General features: G+C 43.8%; 1 protein-coding gene across 11 annotated transcripts in view; it reads right to left on the reverse strand.

Moving 5' to 3' along the window:
* The window catches only part of plch2a (phospholipase C, eta 2a), a 183,928-nt gene that overhangs the window by 20,247 nt on the left and 137,367 nt on the right, over positions 1-26,314 (reverse strand). For all 11 annotated transcript variants that reach the window (XM_045693355.1, XM_045693353.1, XM_045693350.1 and 8 more), the window contains 14 exons: positions 25,885-25,978; positions 24,941-25,144; positions 24,487-24,607; positions 22,974-23,145; positions 20,535-20,642; positions 16,161-16,316; positions 15,034-15,132; positions 8,390-8,490; positions 6,128-6,216; positions 5,688-5,873; positions 4,936-5,043; positions 4,571-4,695; positions 4,265-4,349; positions 3,525-3,671 (listed from right to left, as the gene is read on the reverse strand). In XM_045693355.1, the coding sequence (XP_045549311.1) occupies positions 3,525-3,671; positions 4,265-4,349; positions 4,571-4,695; positions 4,936-5,043; positions 5,688-5,873; positions 6,128-6,216; positions 8,390-8,490; positions 15,034-15,132; positions 16,161-16,316; positions 20,535-20,642; positions 22,974-23,145; positions 24,487-24,607; positions 24,941-25,144; positions 25,885-25,978 (1,795 nt within the window). The remainder of the gene's footprint in view (positions 1-3,524; positions 3,672-4,264; positions 4,350-4,570; positions 4,696-4,935; positions 5,044-5,687; positions 5,874-6,127; positions 6,217-8,389; positions 8,491-15,033; positions 15,133-16,160; positions 16,317-20,534; positions 20,643-22,973; positions 23,146-24,486; positions 24,608-24,940; positions 25,145-25,884; positions 25,979-26,314) is intronic.

The following is a 26,314-nucleotide window of genomic DNA, read 5'->3' on the forward strand; positions in this document are numbered from 1 at the left end:
GTGATTTTCAACGTGGACCGTCATCACCTTTTCCAACAAGTCAGTTTGTCAAATTTCTGCCCTGCAAGTGTTGTCCCAGTCAACTGTAAGTGCTGTTATTGTGAAGTGGAAACGTCTAGGAGTAACAACGGCTCAGCCGCGAAGTGGTAGGCCACAGAACGGAACCACCAAGTGCTGAAGCGCGCAGCGTGGAAAAATCGTCTGTCCTCGGTTGCAGCACTCACTGCCGAGTTCCAAACTGCCTCTGGAAGCAGCGTCAGCACAAGAACTGTTCGTCAGGAGCTTCATGAAATGGGTTTCCATGGCCGAGCAGCCGCACACAAGCCTAAATCACCATGCGTAATGCCAAGCGTCGGCTGGAGTGATGTACAGCTCACCGCCATTGGACTCTGGCGCAGCGTTCTCTGGAGTGATGAATCATGCTTCACCATCTGGCAGTCCGATGGACGAATCTGGCCCTTTCCTGTTTCAGCATGACAATGCCCCCTGTGCACAAAGCGAGTTCCATACATAAATGGTTTGTCGAGATCGGTGTGGAAGAACTTGACTGGCCTGCACAGAGCCCTAACCTTAATCCCATCGATCACCTTTGGGATTAATTGGAATGCCGACTACCAGCCAGGCCTAATCACCTAACATCAGTGCCCGGAATGGAAGCAAGTCCCCCGCAGCAATGTTCCAACATCTAGTGGAAAGCCTTCCCAGAAGAGTAGAGGCTGTTATAGCAGCAAAGAGGGGACCAACTCCATATTAATGCCCATGATTTTGGAATGAGATGTTCGACGAGCAGGTGTCCACATACTTTTGGTCATGTAGTGTATCAGTCATCACTCCTGAAATCTGCTCCTGCATTCATCCCGGTCATCAGCAACAGAGCATTGGGGTATGTGCATGTCTGACGTCAATGTGTTTGCATTTACAATGATCATTTAATATGGTCAATAAAAAATAAAAATAAAATATATAACAAACATACTGTTGACATGTAGGCTAATGGAATGTTTTGCCTTTTGTGGGTTTTCACAATCTTATGGAGGTGTCATAACCAACCATAAAATAACGCACAACGTCTAAATATATGTGTTACAACCATATTTTTTATATTTTATATATTTTGCTCCTTTGCACCATATTATTTATATTTTATCTCTGAACTTTCTTCAAACTACAAATCTACCATTCCAGTGTTTTTCTTGCTATACTTTATTTACTTTGCCACCATGGCATTTTTTTGCCTTTACCTCCCTTATCTCACATAATTTGCTCACATTGTATATAGTCTTATTTTTTTTTTCTACTGCATCATTGATTGTATGTTGTTTTACTCCATGTGTAACTCTGTGTTTTTGTATGTTGTCGAACTGCTTTGCTTTATCTTGGCCAGGTCGCAATTGTAAATGAGAACTTGTTCTCAACTTGCCTACCTGGTTAAATAAAGGTGAAATAAAATAAAATAAATAAATAAAATATTATAACAGGTTATGACAAGTTATGTCAGCTGTTATGACATTATGACATGGTTATGACTGTGTCAAAACATGTTATGATGCTAGGTGTCAAGTAAAGTGTTACCTTAAACACTGTATTCCACTCTTCAAAATGACCCGAGTTGTTCCCCTCCCCAAGAAACCAACACTCGACTCGTCTGATGTCAAAAACTATAGACCTGTATCACTAATTCCTTTTCTTTCCAAAACACTTCTGATCAACTCTCTCGTTATCTCTCTCAGAATGAGCTTCTTGACCCTAACCAGTTAGGCTTCAAGACGGGTCACTCAACCGAGACAGCTCTTCTCTGTGTCAAAGCTGAATCTCTCTCTTTTGTTCTCATCCTCGTAGATCTATCCGCTGCCTTCGACACCGTGAACAATCATATCTTTCTCTCCACTCTCTCAGGGCTGGGTGTCTCAGGCTCTGCACACTCTTGGATTCATCCTACCTGGCAGACCACTCCTACCAGGTGACGTGGAGAGGATCTGTATCTGCACCACGTACTCTCACTACTGGTGTCTCCCAGGGCTCGGTTCTTGGCCCAATCCTCTTCTCTTTATACACCAAGTCACTCAGCTCCGTCATATCCTCATATGGTCTCTCCTATCAGTGCTATGGGGATGGACCTCTCCTCTTCTCTCTATACACCAAGTCACTCAGCTCCGTCATATCCTCATATGGTCTCTTCTATCACTGCTATGAGGATGACACTGAACTACTTTTCTCCTTCCCCCTTTCTCACACCAAGGTGGCGACACGCATCTCTGCATATCTGGCAGATATCTCAGCTTGGATGCTCAGTGTCGACACCTCATGCTCAGTGTCGACAAGACGGAGATGCTCTTCCTCCCGAGGAAGGCCTGCCTGCTCAAAGACCTCTTCATCACAGTTGACAACTCTATAGTGTCGCCCTCCCAGAGTGCAAAGAACCTTTATTTTTTTATTTCACCTTTATTTAACCAGGTTAAGTTGAGAACAAGTTCTCATTTACAATTGCGTCCTGTCCAAGATTAAGCATGTGATGTGACCCTGGACAACACCCTGTCGTTCTCTGCAAACATCAAAGCAGTGACTCGCTCCTGCAGGTTCATGCTCTACAACAGGAAGCAGCACAGGTCCTAATCCAGGCACTTGTCATCTCCCGTCTGGACTGCTGCAACTCGCTGTTGGCTGGTCTCCCCACTTGTGCCATCAAACCCCTGCAACTTATCCAGAACGCCGCAGCCCACCTGGTTTTCAACCTGCCCAAGTACCCTTCATCTCACCCCGCTCCTCCTCACACTCCACTGGCTTCCAGTCGAAGCTCGCATCAACTACAAGACCATGGTGCTTATCTAAGGAGCAGCAAGAGGAATTTCCCCTCCTTAACTTCAGGCTATTCCGAATGCGGAAGACACATTTATGTTTAATGCATTCAGTTCTACAACTGACTAGGTATCCCCCTTTCCCGTTTCTTTATACTTAAGCAATACGGCTTAAGTATCAAGTATATATGGCCAATATACCATCACTAATGGCTGTTCTTATGCACAAGTGCCTGGATACAGCCATTGGCCAAGGTATATTGGCCATATACCACAAACCTCCGAGGTACCTTGCTGCTATTATAAACTATTTTGGGTTAGAACAGTAACAAGTATTGTTTTGTCATACCCGTGGTATATGCTCTGACGTACCACAGCTTTCAGCCAATCCGCATTCAGGGCTCAATCCACCCAGTTTATAATAACAAACACATAACATACATAGCCTATACTAACACAATAGGCCAGGCAAGTCAGTTAAGAACAAATTCTTATTTACAATGACGGCCTACACCGGCCAAACCCGGACGACGCTGGGCCAATTGTGCGCCACACTATGGGACTCCCAATCACAGCCGGTTGTGATACAGCCTGGAATCGAACTAGGGTGTCTGTAGTGACGCCTCTAGCACTGAGATGCAGTGCCTTAGACTGCTGCGCCACTCGGGAGCCCTGAGCAGCAGTTGGGGGTTTGGTGGAGCGCAGAAGGAGGAGGATGTAGGTAGGTACCTGGTATCATGCTGTTGAAGGCAATGGTGCGCTGGCCAATGAAGTCCTGGCCGATAGGGTCGTGGTCCCACACCAGGAAACGGACCAGCACCAGCTCGGGCATGTGCAGCGTGAACACCAGTGTCTCCTCCCACATGGGGTTAAAGCCTGTAGAGGAGAGGAGAGAGAGAGAGAGAGGGAGGAAGGACAGGAGAGAGGGAGGAGAGAGGGGAAGGGAGAGGGGGGAGGAGAGGGATGAAGCAAGAGAAGGTGTGGGGAAGAAGTGAAGTGTGAGAGAAAATATAGAAATAGACAGAGAGAGCGAGAAAGAGGGAGGTAGAGAAAGAGGGAGAGCAGTGAAGACACAGATTGAGATGGGCAGAGAGTGGGAGAGATATGGACAGTGAAAAAGAGCAGGAGAGAGGGAGTGAGAGAGATAGAGAGAGAGAGACGAGTTAGAGCGCTGGCTCAGCAGTCATGAATAATTCAGGGTTGTGTGTGTGTGTGTGTGTGTGTGTGTGTGTGTGTGTGTGTGTGTGTGTGTGTGTGTGTGTGTGTGTGTGTGTGTGTGTGTGTGTGTGTGGACCCAGTGGTGCTGTAAAGTGCATTGCTTCAGTGCCAACCTCATCAATTATCCATGACACACACACACGCCGAGACAAGTGCAACCAAAAAAACGAAACACCTGACTTAACCCAACGTAAAGGACAAGTAGAGGGTGCAATGCACATTTAGCCAACTTTTTATCCAAGCGTACTCACCATTGTCATCCACCACCCTGGTTTGTTCCTTACAGCAGTCCACTGGCAGACCAATGATCTCCACCTCCACAAAGGGGTCGATAATCTGACCCACAGACAGACAGGGACAGACATACAGAAGTTAAGAGGCTTCACCAAAACAGCCAATGTAGTAGCAGTATTAGTAATGGGGACATTCTGTGTAATTTTGGTCCAAGTATATGATCTTCCTCAAATGAAATCGATAAAAAGGTCCTTTGAAGGATGGATTTTCAGCATATATTTGAAATCTGTATCTAAAATAATTTGTGAAAAATAAATCATCACCTCTCCTCTGTCCCCCAGCATGGAGTCTTTTGGCTTGGGCAGCTGTTGCCCGCTGATGATCTTCAGCACCAGTTGTTTCTTCATCTGCCCCGGCAACGGGTCCTCCATCATAGGGTTAAAGACACCTACAGGAGGGACGGAGGTACAAAAACCCTCTTACTCTTTCCTCTGTTAGATACCTGGGTTGTACTCACGAGGCACCAAATGAAAGAAAACAGACAAACAGGGAGAGACAACCTAAACTTGTCCAATAAGAAATGCTTATTTTCATTTCTGTTGCAAAACTTTTTGCTACGGTGTGCACTTGTGAATATGGCCCTGTAGTTGTTTTGCTATGAAATCAATGGGAGGATGCTGCTGCCCACCTTCACACATACAGGCCGGCTTTAGGATGTAACCACAGTTGCCGTTGCTGTTGAACTTGGCTCGGTTCAGCTGGAGCACTCTCCCCTCCGACTGGTAGTTCAACGCCACTGAAAATCACACAAACCAAAACATTTTTAATTAAGCTTAGAAACTCAGAAAATCTGGGGGCAAACGGAACCATATTCTGTCCGCATGAGCAGCCATTGGAGAATTACATTTACATTACATTTACGTCATTTAGCAGACGCTCTTATCCTGAGCGACTTACAGTAGTGAATGCATACATTTCATTTCATTTCATGCATTTTCTTTTGTACTGGCCCCCCGTGGGAATCGAACCCACAACCCTGGCGTTGCACACACCATGCTGGCGTTGCAAACACCATGCTCTACCAACTGAGCCACAGGGAAGGCCAGCCACAGGGAAGCTGGAATTCAACTAAATCAAATCAAACTTTATTTGTCACATGCACCGAATACAACAAGTGTAGACTTTACCGTGAAATGCTTACTGACAAGCCCTTAACCAACAGTGGAGTTCAAGAAGAAGAAAATATTTACCAAGTAGGCTAAAATAAAAAGTAATAATAAAAAGTAACACAATAAGAGGCTATATACAGGGGGTACCGGTACCGAGTCAGTGTGCAGGGGTACATGCTAGTTGAGGTAATCTGTACATGTAGGGGGGGGGGCGAAGTCCAACTCTACATTATCAAACAAGGTTTTTATATGGAAATGGACACCCCCATACCCAGATGGCATCCAGCATTCCAGAAGGGCTGTGGGTTGAAGTTGGAAGAGTCCACACGGTAGGAGGAGGGGTAGATGCGTGAGAGCTGCCGCTGGTTGAAGTGGATGAAGGTGGCGGCTTTCTGTTGCATTATCTGGTGGGCCTTGGTCTCACTTAGAGAAGACACCTGCCAACTGGAGCTCGTAGCTGGAAGACACACACATAGTACACAAACATAAGACACACGTGCATACAAACAGACACACAGACAACTAAATCCTTTATGTTGGCTTGGTGATAAAACAAATCAACACACAAAAAGAAAGACTCCTTTGTCTGAATTGGACTGTGAACACTTTAACAACAGGTACATTCCATTCTTCTCTATTCCTACTACTGTCTCTGGGGTCAGTATCCGTATAGTAAAGCAGTTTCCGGTAGGGTTTGTTATCCGTGCTCACCTTGTGTCTCTATGTCGGAGACGCCCACTGACTTGGTGTATTTGACCAGGTCTGACAGAGCCCTGGACAGCTTCATGGTCTTCTTCTTCCTGCAGGAAAACAACCAGTGAGCCAGTGGGACAGTGCTATGGTACGTCTAGGCTTACAGTATTGTTGTACAGAGCGTTTCAATGGTAACCTGCTATGTAGTACATGCTGCGATGTACCTGCTGTGGTGCAGGTGTAACATGTCACAATGGTAACAGCCCATGTCTCTGCGGTAACAGCCCATGTCTCTGAAGTAACAGCTCATGGCCAAGTCCGAAATCTGACTTGCCTGCTACTTACTTAAACTGTTAAACTGCATACTGTACTGTAATCATACTGCATACTATATAGAACATACTGTTTAGTAAAAAACGTATACAGTAAGCAACAAATATCAACATAATGGTACTCATTCATACTTAGAAGGCATCATCGAATGCCCAATCGTGCTTATTCCCCACAACTTGTTCATTTTTGTTGAGCGCGTCCCCTATTCTGATTATCAGCTGTTAACGAACACACGTGGGTGTGAAAAAACTATTCTCTTCCTCAATTATGCAGTGAATTCTACTAGGTGAAAAGTCAAAATCAGTATGACATCCATGCATTTAAAGTAAAGTAAAGTAAAGCATTTAAAGACTTTCGAAATTTCATAAAATATAAAACAGAATTTTTTCGCATACTCAAAATGGCCTACTATCTAGTTATGGGTATTAGGACATGGCCCATGTCTATATGGGAACATTTCATGTCTTTAAAAATTTTATCAAATCCAATCAAATGTTATTTGTCACATGCGCCGAATACAACAGGTGTAGACCTTACAATGAAATGCTGCTTACTTACTACAAGCCATTAACCAACAATGCTTTAAGAAGTTTTAAGTAAAAAATAGAAAACTAAAAGTAACAAATAATTACACATCAGCAGTAAAATAACAATAACTAGGCTATATACAGGGGGTACCGGTACAGAGTCAATGTGTGGGGGTACCGGTTAGTCGAGGTAATTGAGGTAATATGTACATGTAGGTAGAGTTAAAGTGACTATGCATAGATAATAAACAGAGAGTAGCAGCAGCGTAAAAGAGGGGTCTGGGTAGCCCTTTGATTAGCTGTTCAGGAGTCTTATGGCTTGGGGGTAGAAGCTGTTAAGAAGCCTTTTGAACCTAGACTTGGCGCTCCGGTACCGCTTGCCATGCGGTAGCAGAGAGAACAGTCTATGACTAGGGTGGCTGGAGTCTTTGACAATTTTTAGGGCCTTCATCTGACACCACCTGGTACAGAGTTCCTGGATGGCAGGAAACTTGGCCCCAGTGATGTACTGGGCCGTACACACTACCCTCTGTAGTGCCTTGTGGTCTGAAGGCGAGCAGTTGCCATACCAGGCGGTGATGCAACCAGTCATGATGCTCTCGATGGCGCAGCTGTAGAACCATTGAGGATCTGAGGACCCATGCCAAATCTTTTCAGTGTCCCGAGGGGGAATAGGCTTTGTCATGCCCTCTTCACAACTGTCTTGGTGTGTTTGGGCCATGATAGTTTGTTGGTGATGGGGACACCAAGGAACTTGAAGCTCTCAACCTGCTCCACTGCAGCCCTGTCGATGAGAATGGGGACGTGCTCCTTTTCCTGTAGTCCACAATCATCTCCTTTGTCTTGATCACGTTGAGGGAGAGGTTGTTGTCCTGGCACCACACGACCAGGTCTCTGACCTCCTCCCTATAAGCTGTCTCATCGTTGTTGGTGATCAGGCCTACCACTGTTGTGTCATTGGCAAACTTGATGATGGTGTTGGAGTCGTGCCTGGCCATGCAGTCATGAGTGAACAGGGAGTACAGGAGCACACAACCGTAAGCACGCACACCTAAGAGTGCACCCCTCAGTGTTGAGGATCAGCGTGGCGGATGTGTTGTTGCCTACCCTTACCACCTGGGGGCGGCCCGTCAGGAAGTCCATGATCCAGTTGCAGAGGGAGGTGTTTAGTCCCAGGGTCCTTAGCTTAGTGATGAGCTTTGAGATTACTATGGTGTTGAACGGAAGCCCTGCCACACGGTGGCAGAAACATTATGTACAAAATAAGTTACAAATAACACAAAAAAACATACGCAATAGCACAATTGGTTACGGGATCGTAAAACCGCAGCCATCTCCTTCGGCACCACTCTCTTCTAAGTATCTATGGTAATAGTTCATGTCTCTATGGAAACAGTCCGTGCCTCTACGGTAACAGTACCTGCTGTGGTGTAAGGGGGCGCGGGATGCCATGCTGGTGCTCTCCTGGTCCGTGTCAGTGTCCTCAAGACTGTTGGTCTTTTTCAGCTTGGCCGCCTTTTTCTGGAGGGGAGAAGGTCACAATACAGTCACAACAGCACCAATGCACTAAAGTTTCTAGGGATGAGCTTAAGTGGTGGGCCGAAGCAAGCTATCTGCTTTAGTTTTCAAGATGATCGATCTGTGTCGAGGGAGGAGCTGGTTTTTACATAGTGTATATTTATTTATTCAGAACACATTTCCGTTAGTTGGCAATGTCAATTCTTGATTTTTTTTTAAACGTTTACGTTCGCTAGCTGGACAAGCTAATGCCGCCCCAATTCCCCGGCTAGGGTAAAGGAGTATGTAGTGGCAAGGGTCAGGGATATAGAGCAGGTCTTCTGCACAGAGGCACGTGAAATAGTTTAAGGAGTGAGGGGAGCTGAAGATATGGTGGTGGATGCTCAGCAGACTGTGGAGATTCAGAGTGTTGTTCAACAGTTGAGGAAAACTGATATATTGATGTGGTAGAAGGTGGATTTTACGGTGTCCAAGAAACTGGACATAATAGTATTTACGGTTTCCAGGACTTCACTGCCGAAACATTGCAAAGAATACTGTCCAAAGATGGTCTTCCCTCTCAGGCCCCAGAGCCTGTAGGGATGGGTGTTGGCAGTTGAATCTAAATAAAGGAGTACACTGAGTTTTGTTTAGTTTATTTAGTTTAGATTTATTTTGTTAATTATTTGGGCTGATATACAGCTAAAACAGTAGGCGCCGGCATGCACCTATTGCATTTGTTTGTGGACTGCAATAATATCAAAGAAGAACACACTGTACAGTAGGTGGTGGCAATACACCAATAGGTGTAGTCTGCCATAAAACTTTAAAGAAGAAGAAAAAGGCAAACGCCGTCGAGTACTAAACTGTAAACCCATCAAAAATGGTGCATCATCCATGGTACTCTCTCTGATGATCACGTCTGCCAATCACGTAATCCTTACCTAAAGTAGTAGACAGCTGGTGACATCTTGAGAACGATCTCTGTCCGACAAACTTCTATCAAATCTTTTTTATTTATAATCTGACTATTTAGTTACAGAAACGTGATACCATCAATACGAGCTGTAAAATGACTCAAAATTGAATCAAATCAACTTAGAACAAGTAATGTAGTTAGTTATCTTGCTAGTTGGCTAGCTAGTTACAACAAGTAGATATGTTGCTAGCTAGCAGGAGCAGATAGCGTTATCACTAGCTAGCATGTCATTTAGCTATTTGTTTATTCCAAGTAATAATTTAAGACAACATAAATCTGTAGGACAAGTAGTGTAACTCTAATACAGTCATCAAGGCAGGACCCACTAATTTCATACATACTGACAAATAAGAAATCCACATATCCCTGTCAATAGTTGGAGTAGGACGATTGCAGAGCACCCTGCCTCAGACTGTCAGATGTTCATTTTCTAGCTCACAAACTCCATTCCTTTGCTGTGATGATTTATTTTTTTGTCTTTCACTTTTGTCTCACATAATCTATTCAGCTCTCCTGTGTCCAGCTCCCAGAGATCAACCAAGTGCTTTTGACCAAGCATGGGCTGATTCTCTCACCTGTGAGGAGAACCATACTACTGCAGTTTGAACTAGCCCCGCGTCACCATTTAGACATTGGGACCGTGTATGCATCTGCCTGTTGTCTTTTCGTTGTTTTTTTTGTCTTGCACAGTGTAGTGCATTATAGAGTTGAAGATACACATGCTTGTTTGAGCATCTCGAAGACTAATGTAGAATCAGTTTAACCTCTACAGGTATGGCGTCCTCGTCCCCCACGCGAGACAGTTGAGCTAATGTAGGCTAATGTGATTAGCATGAGGTTGTAAGTAACAAGAACATTTCCCAGGACCTAGACATATCTGATATGGGCAGAAATCTTAAATTCTTGTTAATCTAACTGCACTGTCCAATTTACAGTAGGTATTACAATGAAAGAATACCATGCTATTTTTTGAGGAGAGTGCACAGTTATGAACTTGAAAATGTATACATAAACCAATTAGGCACATTTGGACAGTCTTGATACAATATTTTGAACAGAAATGCAATGATTCCTTGGATTAAAAAGAAATCTGCAAAAATTAAAGCAGGAAGCACCAGTGACTCGGTCTAAAAAAAAAGTGGTCAGATGAAGCAGATGCTAAACTTAAGGACTGTTTTGCTAGCCCAGACTGGAATATGTTCCGGGATTCTTCTGATGGCATTGAGGAGTACACCACAGCCGTCATTGGCTTCATCAATAATTGCATCGATGATGTCGTCCCCACAGTGACCGTACGTACATACCCCAACCAGAAGCCATGGATTACAGGCAGCATCCGCACTGAGCTAAAGGGTAGAGCTGCTGCTTTCAAGGAGCGGGACTCTAACTCCGAAGCTTATAAGAAATCCCGCCATGCCCTCCGACGAACCATCAAACATTCAAAGTGTCAATACAGGACTAAGATTGAATCGTACTACACCGGCTCCGACGCTCATCGGATGTGGCAGGGCTTGCAAACAATTACAGACTACAAAGGGAAGCACAGCCGAGAGCTGCCCAGTGACTCGAGCTTACCAGATGAGCTAAATAACAACTTCTATGCTCGCTTTGAGGCAAGTAACACCGAAACATGCATGAGAGCATCAGCTGTTCTGGGCGACTGTGTGATCACGCTCTCCGCAGCTGATGTGAGTAAGACCTTTAAACAGGTCAACATTCACAAGGCCGCAGGGCCAGACGGATTACCAGGATGTGTACTCTGAGCATGCACTGACCAACTGGCAAGTGTCTTCACTGACATTGTCAACCTCTCTCTGTCTGAGTCTGTAATACCAACACGTTTCAAGCAGACCACCATAATCCCTGTGCCCAAGAACACTAAGGTAACCTGCCTAAATGACTACCGACCCATAACACTCACATCTGTAGCCATGAAATGCTTTGAAAGGCTGGTCATGGCTCACATCAACACCATTATCCTGGAAACCCTAGACCCACTCCAATTTGCATACCGCCCCAACATATCCACAGATGATGCAATCTCTATTGCACTACACACTGCCCTTTCACACCTGGACAAAAGGAACACCTATGTGAGAATACTATTCATTGACTACAGCTCAGCGTTCAACAGGGGTGCATGCTCAGTCCCCTCCTGTACTCCCTGTTCACTCATGACAGCATGGCCAGGCACGACTCCAACGCCATCATTAAGTTTGTCGATGACACAACAGCGGTAGGCCTGATCACCGACAACGATGAGACAGCCTATAGGGAGGAGGTCAGAGACCTGGACCGTGTGGTGCAAGGACAATAACCTCTCCCTCAACGTGATCAAGACAAAGGAGATGATTGTGGACTACAGGAAAAGGAGGACTGAGCACTCCCCCATTCTCATCGACGGGGCTGTAGTGGAGCAGATTGAGAGCTTCAAGTTCCTTGGCGTCCCCATCACCAACAAACTAACATGGTCCAAACACACCAAGACAGTCGTGAAGAGGGCACAACAAAACCTATTCCCCCTCAGGAGACTGAAAAGATTTGGCATGGGTCCTCAGATCCTCAAAAGGTTTTACATCTGCGCCATCGAGAGCATCCTGACGGGTTGCATCACCGCTTGGTATGGCAATTACTCGGCCTCAGACCGCAAGGCACTACAGAGAGTAGTGCGTACGGCCCAGTACATCACTGGGGCCAAGCTTCCTGTCATCCAGGACCTCTATACCAGGCGGTGTCAGAGGAAGGCCCTAGGTCCAAGAGGCTTCTAAACAGCTTCTACCCCCAAGCTATAAGACTCCTGAACATCTAATCAAATGGCTACCCAGACTATTTGCATTGCCCCACCCCCTCTTCTACGCTGCTGAAACTCTGTTATTATCTATGCATAGTCACTTTAATAACTCTACCTACATGTATATATTACCTCCATTACCTCAACACCAGTGCCCCCGCACATTGAATCTGTATCGGTACCCCTGTATATAGCTCCGCTATTGTTATTTACTGCTGCTCTTTAATTATTTGTTATTCTTATCGCTTACTTTTTTAGGTATTTTCTAAAAACTGCATTGTTGGTTAAGGGCTTGTAAGTAAGCATTTCACTGTAAGGTGAAACTGCTGTATTCGGGGCATGTGACAAATAACATTTGATTTGATTTGATCCGTCTAAAACTTTCACATACACTGCTGCCATCTAGTGGCCAAAACCTAAATTGCGCCTATATTCCTAAATCCTACATTGACCTTTCTCTGGCATTTCAAAGACTATAAAAAAAATGTAAAAAAATTATTACAAACTCATGGTTTTTTCTTTGTATTATCTTTTACCAGATTTAATGTGTTATATTCTCCTACATTAATTTCACATTTCCACAAACTTCAAAGTGTTTCCTTTCAAATGGTATAAAGAATATGCATATCCTTGCTACAGGCAATTATGATTTGAGTATGTCATTTTAGGGGAAAATTGGGGGGAAAAAAGGGTCCGATCCTCAGGTGACAGATTATTTTTACTATTGTAACATGCAGTGGGGAGAATTATATTGTCCCCGTCAGGAGCCCAGGATTTTGCCATAGATAGTAGAGTTCTCGTCTCAGGAATACACAAGCTTTAGATTGTATTTTGCCAAGGCAGTGTTTCCCAACTCCAGTCCTCGAGTACCCTCAATTGTACACATTTTTGTTGTAGCCCTGGACAAGCACACCTGATTCAACTTGTCAACTAATCATCAAGCCCTCAATGAGTTGAAAGAGGAGTGATTGTCCGGGGCAACAACAAAAATATCTGCTGTTGAGGTTATTTGAGGACTGGAGTTGGGAAACACTGTGCTAAAGCACTTATCTCCATCTACATCGGTCAGCTACATTGGTGACCAAGGTGGGAACCTTTCGATGGGCCTGGGCAGCAAACAAATGCTCCTAGAGAGAAGGGGGAATACTGAAGCATGTGTTGATGACAGTTCTACAGTCTCCATCAGAGGCTCAGGCTTTTGGCATAGATGGTAAAGCTCTCATTTCTGGACTGCAACGTTGTAAGATTGTGCCCTCCACGGTACTTGATATACATTGATTGGTACTGCAGCTTACACTATATTTAGATACTTCAGATACTGCCTGAGACACCTTTACTATGTGTCTCCGTACTCAATAAATGGTGAATCTATTTGTGATGGTGGTCTTTGTTCTAATGTATATGCATGAAATGGACATTTGGAAAGCATGTCAGATACTCTGACTCATAGAATAATGAATGGATTGGCAAGATTTTGGCACCGTCAACCTTTAGGTTAGGGGGGTAGGCAACTAGATTTAGCCGTGGGCTGATTTTTGTCAGAGCGGAGGGTCACGGGTCCGGAACATAATTATAATAATTTGTAGACTGCAAATTGACCCCAACTAAAAATGTTATTTGAAAATAACGATTTCATACCTTGATTACATTGACACACAAACAAATATCTTTTTTATTCATGGGAATACTTGGGAACATATTTCCTAAATAAAAAAATCTGAATTCCTGCTGATTTTACAGTATTTCTTTTACCCAAACTAAAATATACACTGAGTATACAAAACATTTTGAACAGCTGTTCTTTCCATGACATAGACTGACCATTTCAATCAGTGTAGATGAAGGGAAGGAGATAGGTAAAGAAGGATTTTTAAGCCTTGAGAAAATTCAGACATGGATTGTGTATGTGTGCCATTCAGAGGGTGAACGGGCAAGACAAAAGGTTTAAGTCCCTTTGAACAGGGTATGGTAGTAGGTGCCAGGCGCACCGATTTGGATGTGTCAAGAACTGCAACATTGCTGGGTTTTTCACGCTCAACCGTTTCCTGTGTGTATCAAGAATGGTCCACCACCCAAAGGACATCCAACCAACTTGACACAACTGTGGGAAGCATTGGAGTCAACATAGGCCAGCATCCCTTTGAAATGCTTTCAACACCTTGTAGTCCATTCCCTGACAAATTGAGGCTGTTCTGAGGGCAAAAGGAGGTGCAGCTCAATATTAGGAAGCTGTTCCTAATGTTTTGTACACTCAGTGTATATATATTTTTTTACTATAAACTTTGGGGGGCCCCCCCAAAAAATCACTTGTGTTCCGGTTTTGACCTGTGGGCCGCCTGTTGCTGACCCGTGATACAGGGTGTGATTTCAAACAGCCATGGATCTAAATGGACATGTTTTAAATGGGACATGATCCTGACCTGACATTCCTCAAAAGACTAATGAAATGGAATGGGATGGAATGAGAAGAGGGGTAAATTCAATCATGTTGAGATAACAACAGGAATTAAGGACAGGAGTGGAGACCAGGGTCGTGTTTAGCAGGTACAAAACAGAAACGTTTCAAAATGCTTCTAAACGGAAGAAACAAAAATGAGCATTCTTATAAGACAAGTTCAGTTGGTACGGTAGCACCGCTGCTCCAAAGTGTTTTCCATCAGTACTGTAACATTATGTTGAATCAAAACATTTCACTATGTTATGGCCTACTGAACATGACCCAAGAAAGATGACCTGGGAAGGTGGACAGGAGAGGAGAGAGTGAGGAAGAGGAGGTGGGGTGGCGAATGAAGCCCACCTTGCGTTTGGAGAAACTTCCCATGAAGCTCCTGCCTAGACGCTTGTTGGTGCTGGGGATGGCTTCGTCCCCTGTGTCTGCATCATCATCACCTTTGCCCTGGAAGAGAAGGAGCACACAAACACACACAATTCAGCACCTCCTTTACACATATTTTGTTGCCACAAAGACACCGGTCCAGTTCCAAAGTGATATGTTTTTGGTCCCACTTTCAATGGACAATAACTTGTAGAGGCATTCTAAAACATTTTTGAAGACACACCCATTTTCTTCACCATGTTTATTGTCTTCACATAAGCAATGCCTAGAGACTAATTTGAATGCTAATGTCCTCCTTATTGAAATTGATTCGCGCTTGGCTTGTGTGTGTGTGTGTGTGTGTGTGTGTGTGTGTGTGTGTGTGTGTGTGTGTGTGTGTGTGTGTGTGGTTGCTTGCATGCGTGCATGTGAGAATATGTGTACTGTTGCTTGCATTAGGCACCCTGGGTAGAAGGCATTGCCTCCTCAATCAGCCATAGCCCTCCGCTGCTGCTAGGCCACACTACTTAATGTTTATCATGATTAGGAGAGCGAGAGACAGAGAGACAGCGAGAGAGAGAGGGACAGAGAGAGACAGATAGAGACAGAGAGAGAGAGAGACAGAGAGACAGACAGAGGGCTTAATTACAATGCTAATGAAACATTCTACTCATAATGGGCATCTCTGCCATAAGAGAAAGGGGAGGAACAGAACAATTGTCTCAGCGAAAACAATAACGTTTTCCCAGAATACTTATATAAGTGTTATATAAGTGTTGCTTCTCAGGCTTACAGTGGTACTTAACAAAATGTCCCTTTATATTACTTACAGTGGTAGTACAACCCTGACAGAATAAGTGTGCAGAGGCTCTCTTCCTCACTCCACTCACACCCCCGTTGGATGTGCGTACGAGAGCCTACATTTCTTCACTGTCTACAACAGACCTGGGAGTTCAAATACTATTTGAAATCATTTAAAATTCTGGATTTGTGCTTGATTGAGCATGCCTGTTGCAATGGAGCGAATAGAAAAGTCCAGGCAGGTTAAAGCAAACACTCAGAGTATAGAATATGAACCCAGTTCTAGTCCACAGAGCCGTGGTTGTTACCTTGGAAGCTGACTGATCGGTGGGCTTCCCCGAGGGGGACAGGGTGGCGATGGTGAAGCTGTCTGGGTCCTCCCGGTCGCGGATCTTAGACTCCTTCAGCAGGTTGTCCAGCTTCTTCTTAGCCACGTTCTCTACCTGCTTCCTGGTCATGGATGTCTGGGAGGGAGAGGGGGAGGGATGGGATGGGGGAGAGAGAGTGAGGGTAAAGGAGGGAGAGAGAGAGAGAAGGGGAGGGAACGAGGGGGAGAGATAAGAGGGAGAGGAAGGTGAAGAAAGGGGGGGCGAGAAAGAATTACAGGGTCTAAGTACAACCATATATTGCAACAAAGAAAGACATTTTCCTTTTGTTCTGATTGACAAAATAAATGGTTGGTCATTGGTCATGCAATATGTCAGAGAAAAGACAATATGTACACTACAGTAGAAAAACATTTTTGTAGATACTTTTATGTGGAAAAAACCCTGATGTTATGCCTAAATGCTCCCCCATAAGACTCAGGACAAAATTAGAGCACTATAGGAAACAGGGTGCCATTTAAAACCACTGAATATTTCAGCATATAACATTACTATTTCATTGGTTGAGAATGAGATTAGTTTTATATGACAATCTGGAATATTGTAATGTACTGATATGTACTATTTGATAAAGAGTAAAGAAACAATTCTATGAACACTGACGACATGCATATTGGATTCAAACTATTTTGTGTGCAATCCTTAGGCATTGTGTTATTGTTCATTGTAATTTAATGTACACTGAGTATACAAAACATTAGGAACACCTTCCTAATATTGAGTTTCACCCCCCTCCCTTTTGCCCTCAGAACAGAATTCATTCATCGGGGCATGGACTCTACAAGGTGTTGAAAGCGTTCAAGAGGGATGCTGGCCCATGTTGACTCCAATGTTTCCCACAATTGTGTCAAGTTGGCTGGATGTCCTTTGGGCGATGGACCATTCTTGATGCACACGGGAAACTGTTGAGTGTGAAAAACCCAGCAGCATTGCTGTTCTTGACACAAACCGGTGCACATGGCACACCCTGTTCAAAGCAACTTAAAACTTGCCGATTCACCATCTGAACGGCACACATACACAATCCATGTCTCAATTGTCTCAAGGCTTAAAAATCCTTCTTTAACCTGTCTCCTCTCCTTCATCCAGTGGTTCCCAAACTTTTTATAGTCCCGTACCCCTTCAAACATTCAACCTCCAGCTACGCACCCCCTCTAGCACCAGGATCAGCGCACTCTCAAATTTTGTTTTTTTGCCATCATTGTAAGCCTGGCACATACGATACATTTATTTAACACAAAAATGAGTGTGAGTTTTTGTCACAACCCGGCTCGTGGGAAGTGACAAAGAGCTCTTACATGACCAGTGCACAAATAATAATAATAATCAATCATTTAGCTCTTTATTTAGCCATCTTACATATAAAACTTTATTTCTTCATCAAAAATTGTGAAATGATGTGCTTGAAAGGATGCACATAACTAGCAATGTGGGGTTGTATTGGAGAGAGTCTCAGTCTTAAATTATTTTCCACACAGTCTGTGCCTGTATTTAGTTTTCATGCTAGTGAGGGCTGAGAATCCACTCTCATAGGTACGTGGTTGCAAAAGGCATCTTAACAGCGCGATTTCCCAAGGCAAGAAACTCTGAGCGCAGCCCTATCCAGAAATCTGGCAGTGGCTTCTGATTGAAATCAATTTTCACAGAACAGCTTGTTGCAATTTCAATGAGGCTCTCTTGTTCAGATATCGGTAAGTGGCAGGGCATGAAAAGGATAACGAATCCAGTTATTTGTGTTGACCGTTTCGGCAAAGTACCTGCGTAATTGCGCACCCAACTCACTCAGGTGCTTCACTATATCACATTTGACATTCTCCGTAAGCTTGAGTTCATTTGCGCACCAAAAAATCATACATTGATGGAAAGACCTGTGTGTTGTCCTTGTTAATGCAGACAGAGAAGAGCTCCAACTTCTTAATCATAGCCTCAATTTTGTCCCGCACATTGAATATAGTTGCGGAGAATCCCTCTAATCCTAGATTCAGATCATTCAGGCGAGAAAAAACATCACCCAGATAGGCCAGTCATGTGAGAAACTCGTCATCATGCAAGAGGTCAGACAAGTGAAAATCATGGTCAGTAAAGAAAACTTTAAGCTTGTCTCTCAATTCCAAAAATGTGTCAATACTTTGCCCCTTGATAACCAGCGCACTTCTGTATGTTGTAAAAGTGTTACATGGTCGCTGCCCATATCACTGCATAAGGCAGAAAACACACGAGAGTTCAGGGGCCTTGCTTTAACAAAGTTAACCATTTTCACTGTGGTGTCCAAAACGTCTTTCAAGCAGTCAGGCATTCTCTTGGCAGCAAGAGCCTCTCGGTGGATGCTGCAGTGTACCCAAGTGGCATTGGGAGCAACTGCTTGCACGCGAGTTACCACTCCACTCCACTATATTTCCCTGTCATGGCTTTTGCACCATCAGTACAGATACAAACACATCTTGACCACCAAAGTCCATATGATGTCACAAAGCTGTCCAGTACTTTTCCACACAGCTAATTCACTGGCTTGTATGCGAAGCAGTAATTGTTTCAAAACATTTCCTACCATTTCACTGATGCATCGTGAAACAGTGTTGCTTGATGAAGACATTGTCTGTATATTTTTTGGGGCCTTTCCCCCAGCGTTGTCCCAGCCATATCCGCAGGCAGCAGGAAGAATGAAGTCCTCCACAATAGTATGGGGCTTGCCTGTCCTCGCCACTCGGTAGCTCACCATATAAGACACTTCTAGCCCCTTCTTATTAATGGTATCTGTTGCTTTTATACATGTCTTATGACTCGAAAGTCTATATTGTCGCTCAAAAAACTCCTGTGGCTTATTTTTAAAAGTGTCATGTTTCGTTTCTAAATGTCTGCGCAAGAGTGAACCCACGAAAGAGTAACGGTTAATGTGATTGAATGTTAATTAGTTGGCTACCTGTATTTTACATTGTGTTGTTATTTCGCTGAACACTAGATGGTTTAATTTTATTTTTGGCAGTGAAACGAGGCTACTCAGGCGAAACAAACCTCACCCAAATGTATAGCCCCATTGGAAAATATAAATGGACTGTTTGAAAATGTGAGTAAAAAAATAAATGTGAACCACATTTTTATTTGGCGTACTCCCGACGGCATTACGTGTACCCTAGTTTGGGATTACCTGGTCTACACTAATTTAAGTGACATCAATAAGGTATCATAGCTTTCACATGATCAGTCTATGTCACGGAAATGTTCTGTATCCTCAGTATATAGTGTCAAAAGAGAGCACTATGGAAGTTGGACCTGAAACCGCTTGCAAGCATCTACCACTAGATGGGAGAGTTACACCACAAACAAACTCCTGTAATCGGTCTCAACATGTACATAGACAACGTCCTAAGATACAAGTAACTAGCAAGTTTATGCCTTTTTTTTTATCAAAAGAGATGTACATAGTCAATAGCTATATTATCCAAGTAGTCTTAAATTGTTTCCTTCCACATAATATACATACTATTCAGAACATATTTTCCTTCAGGACTACTAACTGGAATGGAATTAACGACAACTATCTTGTCATATCAGTGAGGAGGGAAAGGAGACGAGGAGAAGCAACCATTGAGATATATTGGGACGTATCCTAAAAATTACACCATTGGTCATAGTAAAGCTTCATACTTTGACTAAGGTTTCATACAAAAATAGAATTCCCTAGGTTCTATGTCCCTTCTAACGATTCTATTTCTATGGTTTCATAAATAGCTCGGCACTGGCATTGGACAGCAGAGTCACAGGCGTAGTGTGCACATAGGTGATGTTAAACAGGATATGATTGGGGTGGGGTGATGTTTAAAGAAGTCTGAGAATGACCACGTTTTATAGTACCTTCCACTTCAGAATGCGGTAGAGAGAGATAGGAGAAGAGAGGGAGTAGATAGGTACACAGAGGGAACAACAGAGCTTTACGACAGAGAAGACGAGACATGAGGAGGGGGCCACAGCAGACACGGGCTAATGCTTAATTGAGACATCATTCATGAAGTACAAACAGGAACGGAAAACATATCCCTGACATAAACATGCATGCCCACAATCATGCACGCACATTTACCAGCACAGATAACGATACAATAATAACAGCGACAAACATACTTGGGTTGTTTCTAGACTCCAATTAGGAACAAACAACATCCTGCACAATATACAATACAGTATACTTCAGTCTGTATTGTATATTGTATTATTTTCAATATAGAATAGATCGACCGCAGAGATGGAGGGATTCAAATTGGTAAATGGAGGGAGGAGGAGGAGGGGCGGGGTCCTTACATCTCCGTTCATCAATTTGCAGTCGTCCTCCATCTCGTCAGCGCTGTCTTCATCCGTCACGTCGCCCTCCTCGTTGTCTTCGTCGATGTTCGGCGGGAGCTTCTTGCCCTGGCGGACAAAAGTAGCGTTAATATATGGGTCATATTTATTAGGCACCAAACAGAAGAAAAACATTCTGTATGAGGGATGGAATACCTGAATAGGATCAATAAGAATCGCACATTTTCATACTTCGTTGCAAATTGTTTTTCGATTGCATGATCTAATGAACACAACCAAGTAGCACCATTTCATGAGTTTCTGGGTAGAAGTTACCCTTAGGCCAGGTCTAGAATCATGTAACCCTCCTCAATACTCCACCTGAACCATTAGGGATGGGTAAATAAAACTGACCTGTACTCCATTCTATGGCCTTTTTATCTGTATGCCAGTGTGTGGGTCAGTTCAGGTTTGAATTTGCCATTTTAGGTTGAACTAGATATTAATATCATAATACTGTCTAATTCAGTGTAAACACTTAATGGGTTGTTATTGCTCAGAGGTGCTGAGTGCTATTAACATGGTGTGTATCAAAGGATGTAGCTTTTTGCACTATATTTCCCCAATCTAAACCATTAGGCTTTCCTCCTCAGTGCTAAAGGTGTACCAGCCGTAACAGCTACAGCAGCCACTAGGGACTGTTCCCATACCAGTATATCTGGGCTAGTGTTCAGAATGGTGTCATGTTATAGATAGAAATATCATACATAAAGCTGACACAAATGCCTATTCTCCTTGACAAAGAAGAATGTCTATTCTACATGATACGTTTCTATTTGTCCTGTAAAATCACACCTCCTAAAACATGCTGTTAACCATGCTGTTGATTGAATGACAAACGGCCCTGCTGAGTAGCAGCCTTATACTCCACGAGAGGGACACTTGAAAAGACAACGCTGATGGATAGAGGGGTAAAAATGTCAGGGATCGATGCAGCAGTAAAGGAATGGTCTCGATCTTGTCGGTCTTCCAAGGTTCAACGAGGGGATGTTTGTTTGATTTTCTCAGAAGCAATCATCATCAATAACTAGGTCCGAGGCTGTGATACTACTATCAATGGAGAGCCATGCAGCTTCTGTTCTGGCTTCAGGATTGGTCGAAAATCAATAAAGAAGCTACGGCTGCATTTAGTGTCATCGGACAGTTTCGCAAGCATTGTGCACGTTGTGAGTGGAGAAGAATGAGTTAAAGGCCAATTCCACCCAAAAACTATCTTTTGGTATTTGTTTCTTTAGTCCACTGTTGATATAGTTCCAAAATGTTTTGCATGTCAGCAATCAAGTTTTCCAGACATATACCTTTCAATATAGAGAAGTCCAGCCGATATGATAAAAGAATTTGGGGGGAGTATTCCTTTAAGTGCTGTGTTAAACATGGCAGTGTGCTTCTGGTATGCAATGTTTTAGAACCATCATAAGAAACGGTCTCTTTAGGGGCCACGCGCACGCACGCACACACACACTGTTGACAGTTAATTGAAACGCAGACAAAACTATAATGATCCACAATCAAATGAGAAAATCCATCCCTTCAGCCAGTTCCAAACGATCATGTAGGAGTGATGTTATAGTACAATCACATGCAGCTCTACTGGACAGCTGCCACATGGCAGTGTGATGTGAATGCCAACCAGGCCTTGGTACTGGGCCTTCTTCCACTAAAGCACCTGGCATCAATAAACCCTCCTTTACTTCAAAACTGTCTGTTCTCTCTTGTCTGCTAATGTGGAGTTGATAGAGGCAACTCAAGTTTGTTACAGACATGCATGTCTCTTAGCACTCTTAAAAGGTTTCCTCTCGTTGTCTCCTTTCTTTAGCGATGATGAAAAGAAAAAAGCTGGATAGTTGTCAGCCATATTGATTTGGCCAGTCACGTCCTTTCATGGTCAGAGGGCATGAAGGAGAGGACTACTTCCGAAGACCCACTGGGGCCAAATCAGAGTGATTTATTTTTAAGCTGTCTGTCTTTGGAAGACGTGTGGAGTTGAGGCTGTATTTAGAACAGTGTGGTAACTAGCGCTAGGAGTGCCCATTGACCCATAGCTGCCTGATGTGCCAGGAGTCAGCTACAGGTTGAACAATTTCCAACTTCATTTATATAGCGAGCAGGAAGGAACTCAGGCGCCTTCACCTTTTTAGAAATTAATTTGCTTGTTTCTAATATGATGTATTGCTTTTGGCAATATTCCTCCCTTTCTGTAATGTGACAAGGGTTAGTGTCCAAGCCTGCAGGCATTTGTTCCAACCAAGGCTTCTATTTCAATAGTCCGCAGATCCACGATTCGCTGTATCAGGTGTATTACTGCTGGGAAGAAACAAAAGCCTGAACACCCAGTAGATCTCCTTTCTGGGACCGAGGGTGGAAAGACCCCTGGTCTATGACTGGCTGCAAAGTGTTTACCTTGACGAGGATCTTCCCTTTGAGGGTGTCTGGGGAGGGCAGGTGGCCCTGTTCGTCTGCCTTGACGGCTGAGAGGTCCAGCTTGTCTCCCATCACCTCCACCAGGTACTGGGCCATCTTCTTCTGCTGGGGGACGCTGCAGTGGTTCTCTATGGACAGGATCACTGGGTAGCTGACAGGGACAGACATAGGTTATCACAACGTCTGAGACTTGAGGACAAAGACTCGGCTTTATCTCTGGCTGTACGCCAGAGATAAAGCCATCAATCTATATAGTGTCAGACATCTATGGTACATCCTTGGCACTGGGTTATCACTAACGAGACAGTTGATGAGAAAGACATGGGTTTTCAATTTGTGACTAGAGTTTCATTCCAATGTCATCACCTTCAACTCTCTGAAATGTGATTTTGAAGTGCCTCAGAAAATTACAACATTCTCTGAAGTTGAATACGTTCCTTGCTGTTCAAACAATTATCTACAAATAGTCTTGCACTAAAGATCACACAAATATGCATGCAGACTCACGTGCATCTTGATTGGATTATCGCCTACAGTAGCACTGTGTGTGTGTGTGTGTGTGTGTGTGTGTGTGGTGTGTGGTGTGTGGTGTGTGGTGTGTGGTGTGTGGTGTGTGGTGTGTGTGTGTGTGTGTGTGTGTGTGTGTGTGAAAGAAGGTCATGTAGAAACACTCGCTTGTTCCAGTAAGCCTGTAGGAGTGTCAAGCCTGCATTTCTCTGTCTCCTAAGGCACACAACACAGCCCACCATAACCCAAGACATGATGGTCGCCGACGTTCCCTGTTCTGTCCTCAAAATCATTGCTATGGGCACTACTCAAAACAATACACTGCATCGTCGAGCAGTGCCTTTCAACTATGATCCCAGGGACTCGTTGTGTAGTCTATGATAGATTTCATTCTAGCGGAGCATCAATTTGTTTGCTTCCTTTGTTCAAGAAAAACAACTAAATGAAAGAGACTGAGTCACTGAGAACCACCTATTTGTATTAGGAATATTAGGAGATAATTATCTTTAATAGTTTGTGATTTATAAATGACTATAATAATTCAATAAAAAAAAAATGTTTTTACCATGAGCCTTGTTCATTGGTGTATCTAATGCATTACATACCCTACGGTAAAGTAGACTACATCTGAATGTCATACTGAAACCATTAGCATAAACGCACAATGTTGTTAGGCTCGCTATTGCGTGCATGACAAAAAGCTCTCATCAGACCCCTATCTCATGAAACACCATACTGACGGCAATTGAATTCAATGCCTCATTCCCACGCATTCTCCTATATAGGCTCAGGATGAACGGCATGGCATAAAAGAGAGTTGTGAATTGAGATTATGTGCGAGCGAATGTCTCAGAACCTCATTTTCCATGTGCCATAAGAGTCCCACTTTCTGTCAGGGTGTTGAAACCTGGAAAACTAGCTGATGTATCTATGGACAAAAGGAGATGAGAGAAAGAGATGAAATTCAAAGCAGCGAAACACTTACTCGTTTTTCAAAAAGGCGTACTTGTTGATGGTCTCGATGACGTCTTTGAAGAGGATCTTGGAGGTGAGCGTGTAGCCGTGGTGCACGATGGGCTCTCCGTCCTGCCCGTCCCAGCAGTCCACTTCAGTGGAGGGGAATAAAAAGAAAGGGGTGAATGAGAGGAGCGACCATGAGAAGGGAAGGGCACTCAAAGCCAGTTAATAGCCCCGTGTTATTACTTTAACCATGCTCTTATACTTACTAGGGACCCATTACAGTCACTGACTGTGATGATAGACATAGCGAATATTTGTAACACTGTATGTAACCTGTGTGTGTATATGTGCACGGGTACATGCTTTCTTGCAAACATGTATTTGGGTGCATGTGTTTGCTTGCATGTGCTTCTTTACACACAAATGTTTGTGTGTCTGTGTGTGTGCTCATGATGGAGAGAACGGCGTCTTTCACCGACCCTCCACGCAGCGGCAGCCGGCCTGTAGCACCCAGGCGTACATGTCGACGCGGGACTGGGACATGAGCTGGTCGCCCATCAGGTAGGTGTTGTGGGAGGAGGCGATGAAGTAGTTGCAGAGCGGCTGCGACATGTCTTGGGTCACCTCGTAGTGCTCCGGGTTGAAGATGTCCCCCGCCGGGCTGCGCATGTAGCTGGTGAAACCTGGGTCACACACAAACAGAATTTGTTTTACAACATTTTGCAACTGAAAATGAAAATGAATATTCCTTATTGGACAAGTCCAGGTAGTCCCCTCCCTGTTTCAGTCAATTTTCGTTCCTTTGGTGCCTAGTGAATGCAACCCTGAAGAGGACCACATGGGAGCCATCAATCATGATGTGTTGGAGACATGTTGTAGACGGGTGGGATTGAGGGGAATGGGGCAGATGTGTTGAACATGAAAGTGGATCTCGGGGTGATTTGACCATGGTGAGTTCCTAGAGGGATTTCCTTTGGGCATATAAATATCAATATTGTAGATGTATTCTGAATAGAGAGAGATGATGACATGTTCATATGACAGAGATACAGACACATGAATGTGGTCTGTAGATGTTGTATTTAAACTGACAGTACACAAATGTTAAGTATTCGCTCACTTAAATGACAAGTTCAGACAATGCTCAGAGTATGTCTGTTGGTTTAGGGACAGATCAACAAACAAAATCAATGATTACAAGCCAACATTTCATGCATCCATTTTTTTTAAATATAATACTTCTAAACTATTTGGATTTTCTAGAGATTAACAATAAACATGTTTTTGTATAATCACTGGGGGGTTTTCAGGGAGTCTATATGAATAAGCTGTCAGAAAAGCTCAATTTCAGAGCATGGTGAGACATTCAACATTTGACTGATAAAAGGGCAATCGAAAAGGGGACCAATAAGAGAGCTCTTACCATCAATACCCAGAACTCCCTGCTTCTGGTTCTCGGAGCAGGGCTCAAATTTGTTCACAATCTCAAGGCAATGGTCTTTGGTCACCTTGGTCATCTACAAAACGGAAAAAGACAAAAACAAAAACACATAAGCAAACAGTAAGAAACGCAGATTGACTACAGTGCCCATAATTAACTACGTCTCCTCAAATCCCCCCTCCATAACAGTAAACATTGGGAGGGTTGGAGAAGTCCTGTTAATCCAATTAGGAGTTGTCCTCACATGCGGCTTCTGCCCCCCATCCCTGTGCTGGAATCCGATTGTCCGCCCAACAGCTGGCCCTTTTAAACCGGCTGACTGGTCGATCAGATTCCCATCCATGTTGATCATCGTCAGGCCGTTCCAAAATGGGTGGGGGAAGTTGTTGAAGAAACAGACTGTCTCAGTGCC

The sequence above is a fragment of the Salmo salar genome, chromosome ssa13 (genome assembly GCF_905237065.1).
Source record: "Salmo salar chromosome ssa13, Ssal_v3.1, whole genome shotgun sequence".
Taxonomy (NCBI): Eukaryota; Metazoa; Chordata; class Actinopteri; order Salmoniformes; family Salmonidae; genus Salmo; species Salmo salar.